Source organism: Durio zibethinus, chromosome 8 (genome assembly GCF_047325235.1).
Source record: "Durio zibethinus cultivar Kanyao isolate XHJ-2024 chromosome 8, ASM4732523v1, whole genome shotgun sequence".
NCBI classification, from domain to species: domain Eukaryota; kingdom Viridiplantae; phylum Streptophyta; class Magnoliopsida; order Malvales; family Malvaceae; genus Durio; species Durio zibethinus.
In genome coordinates, this window is record NC_143169.1 from 25953435 (window position 1) to 25964032 (window position 10598).

The 10598-nt window shown below is 38.3% G+C and overlaps 2 protein-coding genes and 1 pseudogene across 2 annotated transcripts; 1 reads left to right on the top strand and 2 right to left on the bottom strand.

Moving 5' to 3' along the window:
* Nucleotides 1-96: 96 nt before the first annotated feature.
* On the bottom strand, nucleotides 97-2962 carry LOC111278265 (derlin-2.2). Its single transcript, XM_022864876.2, has 6 exons — nucleotides 2658-2962; nucleotides 2101-2200; nucleotides 1446-1660; nucleotides 1259-1342; nucleotides 991-1044; nucleotides 97-534 (listed from the first exon to the last, which is right to left on the bottom strand). The coding sequence occupies exons 1-6, from the start codon at nucleotides 2754-2756 to the stop codon at nucleotides 352-354; spliced, it is 735 nt and encodes a 244-aa protein (XP_022720611.1). The 5' UTR covers nucleotides 2757-2962; the 3' UTR covers nucleotides 97-351.
* A 599-nt stretch (nucleotides 2963-3561) lies between these two features.
* Nucleotides 3562-6092, bottom strand: LOC111278508 (uncharacterized; annotated as a pseudogene).
* Nucleotides 6093-6242: 150 nt separating this feature from the next.
* LOC111278268 (polyadenylate-binding protein RBP45-like) lies at nucleotides 6243-10203 on the top strand. The gene is made up of 6 exons (XM_022864878.2): nucleotides 6243-6743; nucleotides 7254-7725; nucleotides 9281-9327; nucleotides 9404-9534; nucleotides 9627-9723; nucleotides 9823-10203. The coding sequence occupies exons 1-6, from the start codon at nucleotides 6411-6413 to the stop codon at nucleotides 9991-9993; spliced, it is 1251 nt and encodes a 416-aa protein (XP_022720613.2). The 5' UTR covers nucleotides 6243-6410; the 3' UTR covers nucleotides 9994-10203.
* The last annotated feature ends 395 nt before the right edge of the window (nucleotides 10204-10598 follow it).

Below are 10598 nucleotides of genomic sequence, written 5' to 3' on the forward strand. Positions count from 1 at the left end.
TTAATTATGCGTGGGTTGGAGATTTTAACACCTGAGGAATTCTGGGTAATTTGTCCCCCCCCAAAAAAAAAAAGCTTAGAACTAGGACTAGCGTAGTGGTAGAATTCCATCCAAAAGCACTTAATTAGGTGGTAAGTTATAAAATTCCATCCCCAAATAGCTGTAGCAGCAGCAACATCAGATATACACAGCTAACCTCTAATGCAACGAAGATATATAGTTCATGATTAGCATGTAAGCTTGAACATTTTCAAGAAATGGCCAACCACAATTTTTTGGGCCTTTGCTATGTCCAAGCATAGTCAATTCAACCGAAGGTACCCTCCATTGGTCTAGTTTCAGCACGACAGATTAATCTCTGTGAAGTTCCTCTGCGGGTGGTGGAGCAAATCTCACATTTGCTGGCCGTGCTACCACTACAGCCTCATCTGCAAACAGCGCTTTAATAAAGGATGGAGTTTTTAGGGGTCGGCGACCAGTCATTCGCGGATATACGTCTTCGAGAAAATAATATGCGTGACCAGCTATCATTCCCTGGATCAACAAAATATTTAGATTGACAAAAAGCCAGAAATGTAACAATGACAAACAACAAGATGCAAAAGTTAAACATGGCCACAGTGAGGATCTAAACATAGGCGAGACAAGAAAAGGGGGCAGTTTATAGGACCACTGCATAATTATAAAATAGGACCACTGCATAATTATAAAGCGGTCTCACAGTCCTTACCCAATAGCTGAGTCCAAACGACTTACTCCCCCCACATCCCTTCCCTTTCCTTTTCCACTATATTCACCCCAAGAATCACAACATGACCTCTCCAGCAGTAATGATAGACAATGATAAGAAAAGAGTTTAATTACACTAGTATAGCTTCTGTCCACTCAGATGAACATACTAATGGATTTAGGAGATATGCAGAAAATTCATACAAATAATACTATCCCAAATTTCAACGTTAAAAGCAAGCTCTGGGTATGGAAACGCACCAGGAGATCCACCCAAGCACTAGCACCAACAAGGACAGAGAATCCCAAAAGCACCTGAAAGATAAACAAGGAAAAGAAGCAATTATGCTCTACAACTAGGAGAAGTCGGATCAAACCCACAAATGTAAATAAGAAGAATAAAACTTTTTCTCCATGGGAAAATCCACCATAACAACTTTTTCTTTCTTCGTCAAAACCTGTAAATGCTTTGATAGGATACATTCTCAAGAACAATAAAAAAAAGGATGGAATGAACAGAAGCACTTACCCAGGGCAAGTAAGCTGCTGTAAAGGTAAAAAGACCCAGAAAACTCATGTGTATAAAAGGATTCTGCTTGCTCCACACATAAACCTGCAAGGTATAGTAAAACAAGATGGCTTCCAAAATGACCACCAGAGAACGCCTGCTACCAGTAAAATGTATTTTGTATGTAAACAAAGGCAGATATACTTACCATCATGAATGTCAATGAATTGCTTAGAAATATGATTTTGGCAAATGACTCTGACAGATAAGGTATCATTCCTCCAATAAGAACGATGCCAGTTAAGACGGAAGCTCCAAATAAGAGCATGTAAAAAAAATCCGCAGTCCTCCCCCTAAAAGAATTCTCTTCAAGAAGCTTGCAGTACCGAGCAAGAAAGAACATGTGAAACATGAAATCCAAATCTGGTATTACCAAGTGATACCGTGTTAAAGGTGCTAAAATATTTGAGAGTACTAGCTTCAATCATATTCTAATTTATCACATCCACATGCCAGGATAAGCAATAGCAACTTTTAAAGACATTTAATGCCATTGATGGAGTATACTCAGAAGAAAGTAAAAAGGAAAAGGGCGCAGGAGGTATGGACTTGCTTTTTGTCTTTAACCTCACTTCATTTTTATCCACATTCACTCCACCGAAGTTTACCAACTCAAATACACTACTGCATTTCCATGCTTTAGACTAAAAATTGAAGGGAGACAAAGACGGCTCTCTCTGTTTCATTAGGAAAATTCTACACTTTGAGCAATAACATACACAACATATTACACAGCACCGTTCCCAAGGCATAACAAACCAAAGATTTCACTACACTCAGACATAAAGACACATGAAATTTACCCATCTTGCGGAAGTACAGGAAGTTAGTAATGAGGCGCCAGAATTGATACTGCTTAACCACGAGCTTGGGGTTCAAGTACAGATGATAAGGTGATATTATCTGCAAAGAGACAAACTAAATCAGATTAGCATAACAATCCCAAACAAGTACTGATTCTTTTCAAAACCAAGATGGAAAAACCAATCAAATCCAATTGCTTATCATACAAAAAAAAAAAAACCATCCTTTGAAAAAAGGAGTAACAAACAAACAGTCAACTTTGACTGCCCAAATTCCCAACAAACTTTTTCAAGAAATAAAATTTCGAAATATGAATGATAAACTGAAAACTCATAGAGCAAATCCAATGGGAAACGCCCAATTTAAAAAATTGAGATAAACACAGCTCGAATCAGCCTAAAATAATCATACCCATTTTCATAGAACATTAAAAAGCATGCACTAATCATTGAAAATTGAAGACGCAATCACAATCCTATTGCCCTGATTGAGAAAAAAATTACATAAAAATACCAAAAAAAGAAAAGAAAAGAAAAGAAAAGGAAAAGAGCCATACTTCGAGAGAGCAACCAATAGTGGTGACTACGGCAGCCGTGAGATAAGAGCGGGTGATGATGGGCATCTGCTTGTACCATTCTTCAACAGCTTGAGCCATTTTTTTCACAAAAAAAGCTCTTTTTAATTTCTACAATAACAAAATTGAACCAAGATATTTCACACACTAATTCGATAAAATTTTTAATCTGATTTTCTGGGTTTTGGGGCTTTCGAAGATCGAAACAGAGATTTTGGTTTTTGAAGAACCAAAATGAAAGAAATGAAGGTAAGTGTGAAATCGCGTACAAAATATAACACAGTAGTTTGGCTTCGTTGTTCTTTGCGTTCAGTTCAATGACAAATCCAGTCGAATCAGAAAGCGCGTGTTGGACACGAACCAATAGGATTGCTTTCACCTGGCCCTAAAATAGCTCTTGGTTGATTTAGTAAACCATAATGTTTACATTGCCTTCTTTTTTATTTCTTTTGATAATAACAAATATTGAAATTAATTGAATTTAACCAATTATATTATCAACAGAATCAATTTTACCCATATTTGTGATTTTTACCCACTTTCATGACTAAATTTTTTTTTTCCCTTTTAAAAAATAATTGAGCAAATTCATACTTACACAAATGAAAATGAGAATTGTTAATAGTTTGCTGTTTAAATTTTAGTGAATTTTAAGAGAGGTCTTAGGTTCAATTCCTTTATCAGCCATCCCATGACTGAAACTGGAAAGGGGTTTCTTGTGAAATAATTGACAAAGTAACAAGGCTTCCATTTTATTATTGCAGTAAAAAGAAACACAAAATGTTAATGTCAATGCAAACAGAAAATTGAGTCTGACATGAGCATTGAAATGTACCACTAAGGCAAAAACTAAACAGAATCCACATCTAGTAGTTTGACAGTCAAATGAGGAACATCAAGCTTGCTGTAAGCCCTTGTATTCATCAATCAGAAATAACAGAATAACCATAAGTTTTACATCAACTGGTTTTATTCAACTCAATAAAAGAAACAAGTTATGTTACATTTAAATTTTCATTGCTAGGTAGTCTCTCAGCCAATACCTTATCAGCAGGTAAAGCCATCACCAGCACAGCACACAATTGTCTGCTGGTAAATATAAAATCGTGAAAAGCTGAGGTTTCAGTGTCCAGTAATGTCCGAATGTAGAGTTATGTGTTTATCCCCAGCACAAATCCATTACTGTAAGAAGGAAGATTGCAGGAAGAATCATGATTTTTAACTGGGGAACGGAAGGGATTTGGTGTCACGGGGTAGGTGATGTGCAGTCCAGCACCACGTAAAACCTGTTTAGCATTTGCACACAAATTTCTGACGGCTCGTTGAAGAAGGCTGGAATGCCCATGGCTTTGATCAAATCAAGTGCACCACCCCAACTGGCATGCCTATCTAATACGCAGTTCAGTGCAGCTATAACATGGGGGGAAGGCAAGTTGGTGGCTTCTTCCTGATGAACACCCCTTACAAGATTCACCCTAACTCTGCTACTTATTCCTGATTTGTTCCTGACAAATTCGGGTCCCACCATAGCTACTTGTATTTTACCCAACAAGTGACTGATCTTAACAAATGTCGGCATCCAGTCCATCTCCCCTTCAGGCCCCAGGTAGTGAGGAATCACCTCCTTTCCTTTGAATAAAAGATTCTTTGAACTGATACTGAAAGCCGTCAACATATAATAAACCATCAAAGGGTGGGAAAGACCATCAGCAACAGGACTTGACAATGGCAGTGATCGAAGGTTATAGTACTCCGACCAACCAGAAAGAAGGATAGGGCTTGAGATTCAGTCTCTTAAATGATTTGGAAAAGGTCAATCACGAAAGTACTCTTCATCATCCCGCCCAGCCCATGAATCCCATAGCCCACCTTTAACTGGGTAGACCACATTCCTTTTGATGGATACCCAATGATTCAAGCCATTTACAAGGTTGGCCAGCAGAGCAAGGGAACCCCAACATTTTCATTGGAGGCTTTTCTTCCCTTTCCATCATAGCTCTGTACAGACCACACATGCTTTTATGTGATTCCTTCTAGTGCTGCTTTTGGCAGAGAGAACCACAGCAGACCGCTGCTCGACATCACCCACAGCAGAGAGATTGATTTCCATTAACTTCTTTCTCGCACATAGCCCATTGCCTTGAACTGGAATTTAAGTCTACCCTTATATCCATCAAGTTGGCTTCATCTGATGGCTCTGCATACTTGGGTGTTGAGCTGGCTGTTGAACTTGTCTTTTTCTCATATGCCTGCCCATGTGGGTGTTAGACTGTAACTGCAACAACTTCATGACCTCTAGCCATTTCTGGAGGCCACTCAACTGTCTCAATAAATAGGTCAAAAACATATCAACCTTGGCCAGTTTGGACCACCTTCTTTATCCACCTTAAGCAATGGGTGCACCAGAGAAATGGCTCTCATGAAAGCATACACGAACTTTAGCTCTTCCAGGGTAGGATTCCTAAACTGAAGCTCACCTGAAGATGTGCAGCTCGCAACATCAATAACAGGAAACCTATCATTTCTTGATGCTTCCAATGACAATCGTTGGAAGGCAACATTAATGTCTCAAGCTCATATGTGATCTTCAAAAGCTCAACATTTGGAACTCGAATTGTCTACCTTGAGCCTGCCATCTTCTTAGCATCATTTTGAGATCTAAACATATAAAACCCAATATCCCCACCATCTTCGCCGATGAACTGGGAACATGAAAAAGGCTGTTTTTTGCCGGACCAATCTGAATCTTTCCCCACTCGAACACCAAAGAAATGCCCTTGGCACCATCTTCTCCAAGTTTCAGTTCTATATAGGGCTGCAGAAGCTTTAAATAGGGACTTTACAAAATTAGAAGCAATGCCTTCTACCTTCACAAGGCATGTCCCGCATCCAGGACCAGAACCAAATTGCTCCTGGAATCTATTAAACAAACAGGTTCTTCAAATGTAAATCCATTCCAACCCCTGGCATGAAATCTAATTAAAGCCTGATGACTCTTTTTTAGACAACGAGACAGAAGACAACAATTCCAATTACAAATTGAATCCAATCAAAATCTGTCAAAAGATCTCACAAGATTATCACTTTAGCCAAGAATTTTCTCCAAGACAAAAACTTTAAACTTCAGTAAAGAGCAGTTACTCCAGCAAAGTAATTGTGCATACTAAAACTGCTTAAAAACTGGAAATAAGGGAATTCTGATTACCAGGTCATTGGAAGAGTTAAAAATAACAATGGAAACCAGTTAATTACCTCAACTTGAAAGATAAAAGGTTAAAACTTCACAACATGCTGCAGCTGAACTTTAGAATTCTCCAGCAATATTCGGATTCAAATGAGTGAAAGAAAGAGCTGTCCAGATCCGTTGCCTTTCAGATACTGAAGAATTATTGCAAGTACAGCAAACACTGCCAAGTATAAAAATTAACCCACATTTTAAGTAAAAAAAACCTGTGATTATTAGTGACTAAATCAACGATTAAAAAGCTATTGGGGTCCACAAATTTAAAATTATCAAAATATCCCCTGCCTTTAACCATTTAAACTGGTAAGAACCAAACCTATTTCAGTCATTTTGACAAACATCAGCTTACTTGCCCCTCCTTTGGCGGCTTTGCCTTTTCCCAATTACTTCAGCTCTTTCACATCTTCCAAACCTTACCCCTTATCTAGGGTTAGGATTTCACTCCATCTGTCTCTCTATTGTCAGAATAACAAAACCCCAGATTTAAGACGATGCAGCAACCAGCACCCGGCGTAGTCCCATCCGCAATGGCTCCACCGCCTTCCATGGCGGCGGCTCCACAGACGCAACAACAGTACCAATACCATCAACCGCCTGCTCATCCACAGCAACCTTACATGATGATGAACATGATGGCGCCTCAGAGCCAGCCTCCCATGTGGCCACCTCAGCAAGGTTCGGCTATGCTGCCAGCTCAGCAACAACAGGCCGGTCAAGCCGGTCAACCCACTAGCACCGATGAGGTTCGGACTTTGTGGATCGGTGATTTGCAGTATTATATGGATGAGAATTATCTCTTGAGCTGTTTTTCCCAAACTGGAGAGGTATTCAACGGCTTTTACTTATTATCATCTTGAGATTTTGTTTTCTGGGTCGTTTAGTTTGGTGGGGTTTGTTTTGATGCAATGTTTCAATTAGTGATTTCTGTTGTTGTTCTGATTTCGCGGATGGTTGTCTAATTTTGTGTTGATTCGTGTTTTTAATTTCTCTGGTCGCAGTCTGTATGCATAAAAATATGATTTTGGTAGTGGATTTGTTGTTTTTTTTAAGGTTTTTAATGTTCTTTCTTTTATGGTTAGGAGCCTTGTTGCAGATGTGATATGTTTATGATCTTTGATGCCATGTTCTGTTTTTTATTGCGTTGAATGGCTTTAACCAGGGTGCTGTTCTTTGCTTAGACTAGCAAGCTTTTAGATATGAGACGTGGGTATTTATTTAGTTAGTATATGTCATTGGTACTCGAGTTATTTTAAAAAGATGTGTAAATATTTTCACTTTGTGATTCATGTGTGAGTAATTGAAGACAGAGTTCTTATTTCTTTATTCTGGTGCAGGTTGCTTCTGTGAAAGTTATCCGTAACAAGCAAACAGGTCAAGTGGAGGGTTATGGGTTTATTGAATTTGTTTCACGAGCTGCTGCTGAGAGAGTTTTACAAACATACAATGGTACATCTATGCCGAATGGTGAGAACAACTATAGGCTGAATTGGGCATCCTTTAGTTCAGGCGAGAGGCGAGATGAAACCCCTGACTTTACAATCTTTGTTGGAGACTTGGCTGCTGATGTTACTGATTACATGCTTCAAGAAACTTTCAGGGCACACTTTCCATCTGTGAAGGGTGCAAAGGTTGTGATTGATAGGGTCACTGGACGCACAAAAGGTTACGGGTTTGTTAGGTTTGGAGATGAAAGTGAACATAATCGTGCTATGACAGAGATGAATGGCGTTTTTTGTTCAACTAGGCCTATGCGTATAGGACCAGCTACTAACAAGAAGACTGTCACCGTGCAGCAATATCCAAAAGGTATGTTTGCTGATGCTTATTTGTTTTGTGCAAGCCTTTTGGGATATTCTGATTCATCTTAGCTGCATTAAAAGAATAGCATAGATATTTGAATTTCACTACATTCTTTTTGAATCTTCTGGTCTGTGGGTGCTTCTTTTATGTCAGTTTTCTTTTGTTTCAGTGAATGTAGTGTGCAGTTTTTTAAATTTGATATTAATATTTATGAATTATCTGTTTAAAAGGGTAAGGTTGGTTGGATAAATTTCCAACTTTTGCTTGCTGTGAAGTGTACTTAATATTATTTTAAGTTCTCTTTCTTTCAGTTCTTCTCTAGAAGTTGAGCAGCAGTTTCCACAAGTCATTTCCTTCCTGTACTTTCCTTAAACATTTGGGCACCATAATGCTATTGAAATCTTGAAACTTGCAAAAGCTTATAAACTCCTGTTGTCTCAGAGCAGGGTGTCGGGAGGCTCTATCATCTTGGGGCCTGGAACTGATTTCAGCAGAAATGGTTATCCCTTTAGTCCGTGCCCTCGCTTAGGTCAGTTTTTGTGTTTTGTCTTGTCCTTTATTTGAGATTTCTGTGGCATCTGTTATGCTACGTTTTCAAAGTTCATTTCAGTTCTATTGGTTGAGCTGTCAGTCTACTTTTACTTCTCTGGTTAGTAAGAGATTTCAGTCAAGTTACATTTCAGTTTACCGTTAGATCCTCTTTCTCCAGTTTTAAAAAACAATGACACTTGTGATTTCTTATGCACTGTTTCCTTGTACTTTTACATTTTAGCTTGATCTTATTGCTAAGTCCTGCTGCTCCCAATGTCTATTTCTGGTTACTGTTGTAGAGTTTTAGGTCACGTGTATTTTAAGATTTCAGTTAGTGAGGCTCAGACTGTCTGCTGTAGCTCTGTCAAAGGCATGAATGTCAGTATTTATTATATTTTTGTGATTAGTGCTTGCTAGGCACTTAGTTTACTTTTCCTCCTAGCAGTTTTATGCTTTATTCTCCTTTTTATCCCTTGGACTCTAAATTGGAGTTGTTGATCTTTGTTGATTTCAACATGTTATATCTTGACATGTATTTAAAGTTTTCATTAGCATAATTCATTATCTCAAATGTAAGGAACTGCGTTCTGGGAAATGATTACTTTATCTTCACTTCCCCCTCCCCCAACAATCCTTTCTTTGTTACTGGTTCATCATCCATGTGTATAGTTTTACTTTACGAGTATATGCAGCCTGGCAGTGAAAGTCCCACTTTAGTGTCCATACATAGGGATTGTGCTGTACGTTTGGTGGAGTCTATTATTGTATATCCAATACTTTTCTTTTTTTCTACAATCATGTTTTTGTGAATCAAGGGTCCTTGGTCTTATACATATTATTCAAATAGATGACATATTTTCAGGTTATATGTTCTTTCTCCTTAACATTTATGTAACAGCCCCTGGAGGTGTGAAGTACAAGATTCATGGAACAGATCCCAACTATGCAATGTTGTGTTTTCTCATTGTTTCTTGGAAATACCATTCCCTTTTTATTGTCCTTCTGTTACACATTTATTTTTCATATGCAGCTTCATCTCAAGGGACTCAGAACGAGAACGATCCAACTAATACAACTGTGGGTATTTTGTTCACTTTCAAGGAGGAACATAGTTTCTTGTCATATGTTTTTGATTTTACATATTTCCATGCAGATATTTGTTGGTAATTTGGATTCTAATGTGATGGAGGACCATTTGAGAGAGTTTTTCAGCCCATATGGTCAGTTGGTGCATGTGAAGATACCACAAAACAAGCGATGTGGATTTGTTCAATTTGCTGATAGGTAAAGATACATTACTCAATATTTCTGAAGAGATCTATTAAGGAGAGTTATAATCCGTGTAACTGTTTTATTCTGTACCTTTAATGCATCAGGAGCTGTGCGGAAGAAGCACTGCGAATGCTAAATGGCACTCAGTTGGGTGGACAAAGTATTCGGCTTTCATGGGGCCGTAGCACATCAAACAAACAGGTGAATTAGATATTTTGGTGGCTATTGCTTTTTTTTTTATTCGGTAATTCTGTATACCCTTGAGTTTGATCCATGCCTTTGACATGTCTTCTATTGCAGTCCCAAGGAGATCCAAACCAGTGGAATGGTGGATATTATGGGTATGCTCAAGGATATGATTATGGCTATGCTGCTGCTCCCCAAGACCCCAACATGTACTATGGAGGATATCCTGGGTATGGAAATTATCAACAGCCTCAGCAGCAGCAACAACAAGTGGGATATAGCTAAAGTGCTTTTTTTATGGCTGCTTTTATCTTTACTAGTTTGGTGAACTTATGCAACTTGATCTCTCCTTGTTTCTCTTTCGGGGGAATAAAGTCAGGCTGTGTTATTCTCTTGCTAATATCATATGCACTGTATAAACCTCCTTTTATCACAAAATTTTGTACTATTCTGGGTGTTTAGCTTTTTATCGGATGGTGTTATTTTTCTGACGCATGTAATGATGAATATGTGCCGTTTTTCTGGAGGGAGGGGGTTTGTTTCAAGAAAAGGAATTTTTTTTTGGGTTGGAGAAGGGGGTGATTATGTTCCTTTGGGATCTGGGAATTATATTCGGGTCATGGTTGCATTATTGATGAGTAAATCAGTGCAATGGTGGAAACATAGGAGCATTTGGTGTACTATAGTTAGTACAGATGAAATTACATGCCTTGGGAGATTTTCCTTCTACTTGATTGCTAAATTATTTAATTGTTTTGGCCTGATAACATACTTACAACTTTCAATAAAAATGAAAAAGTAAAAAGTAGTAAATCTTGAAAACACAGGCAATGCTGTCAGAGGCTGCAAGTGATATTCAGCACAATTAACAAGCATGATAATGCACTAGA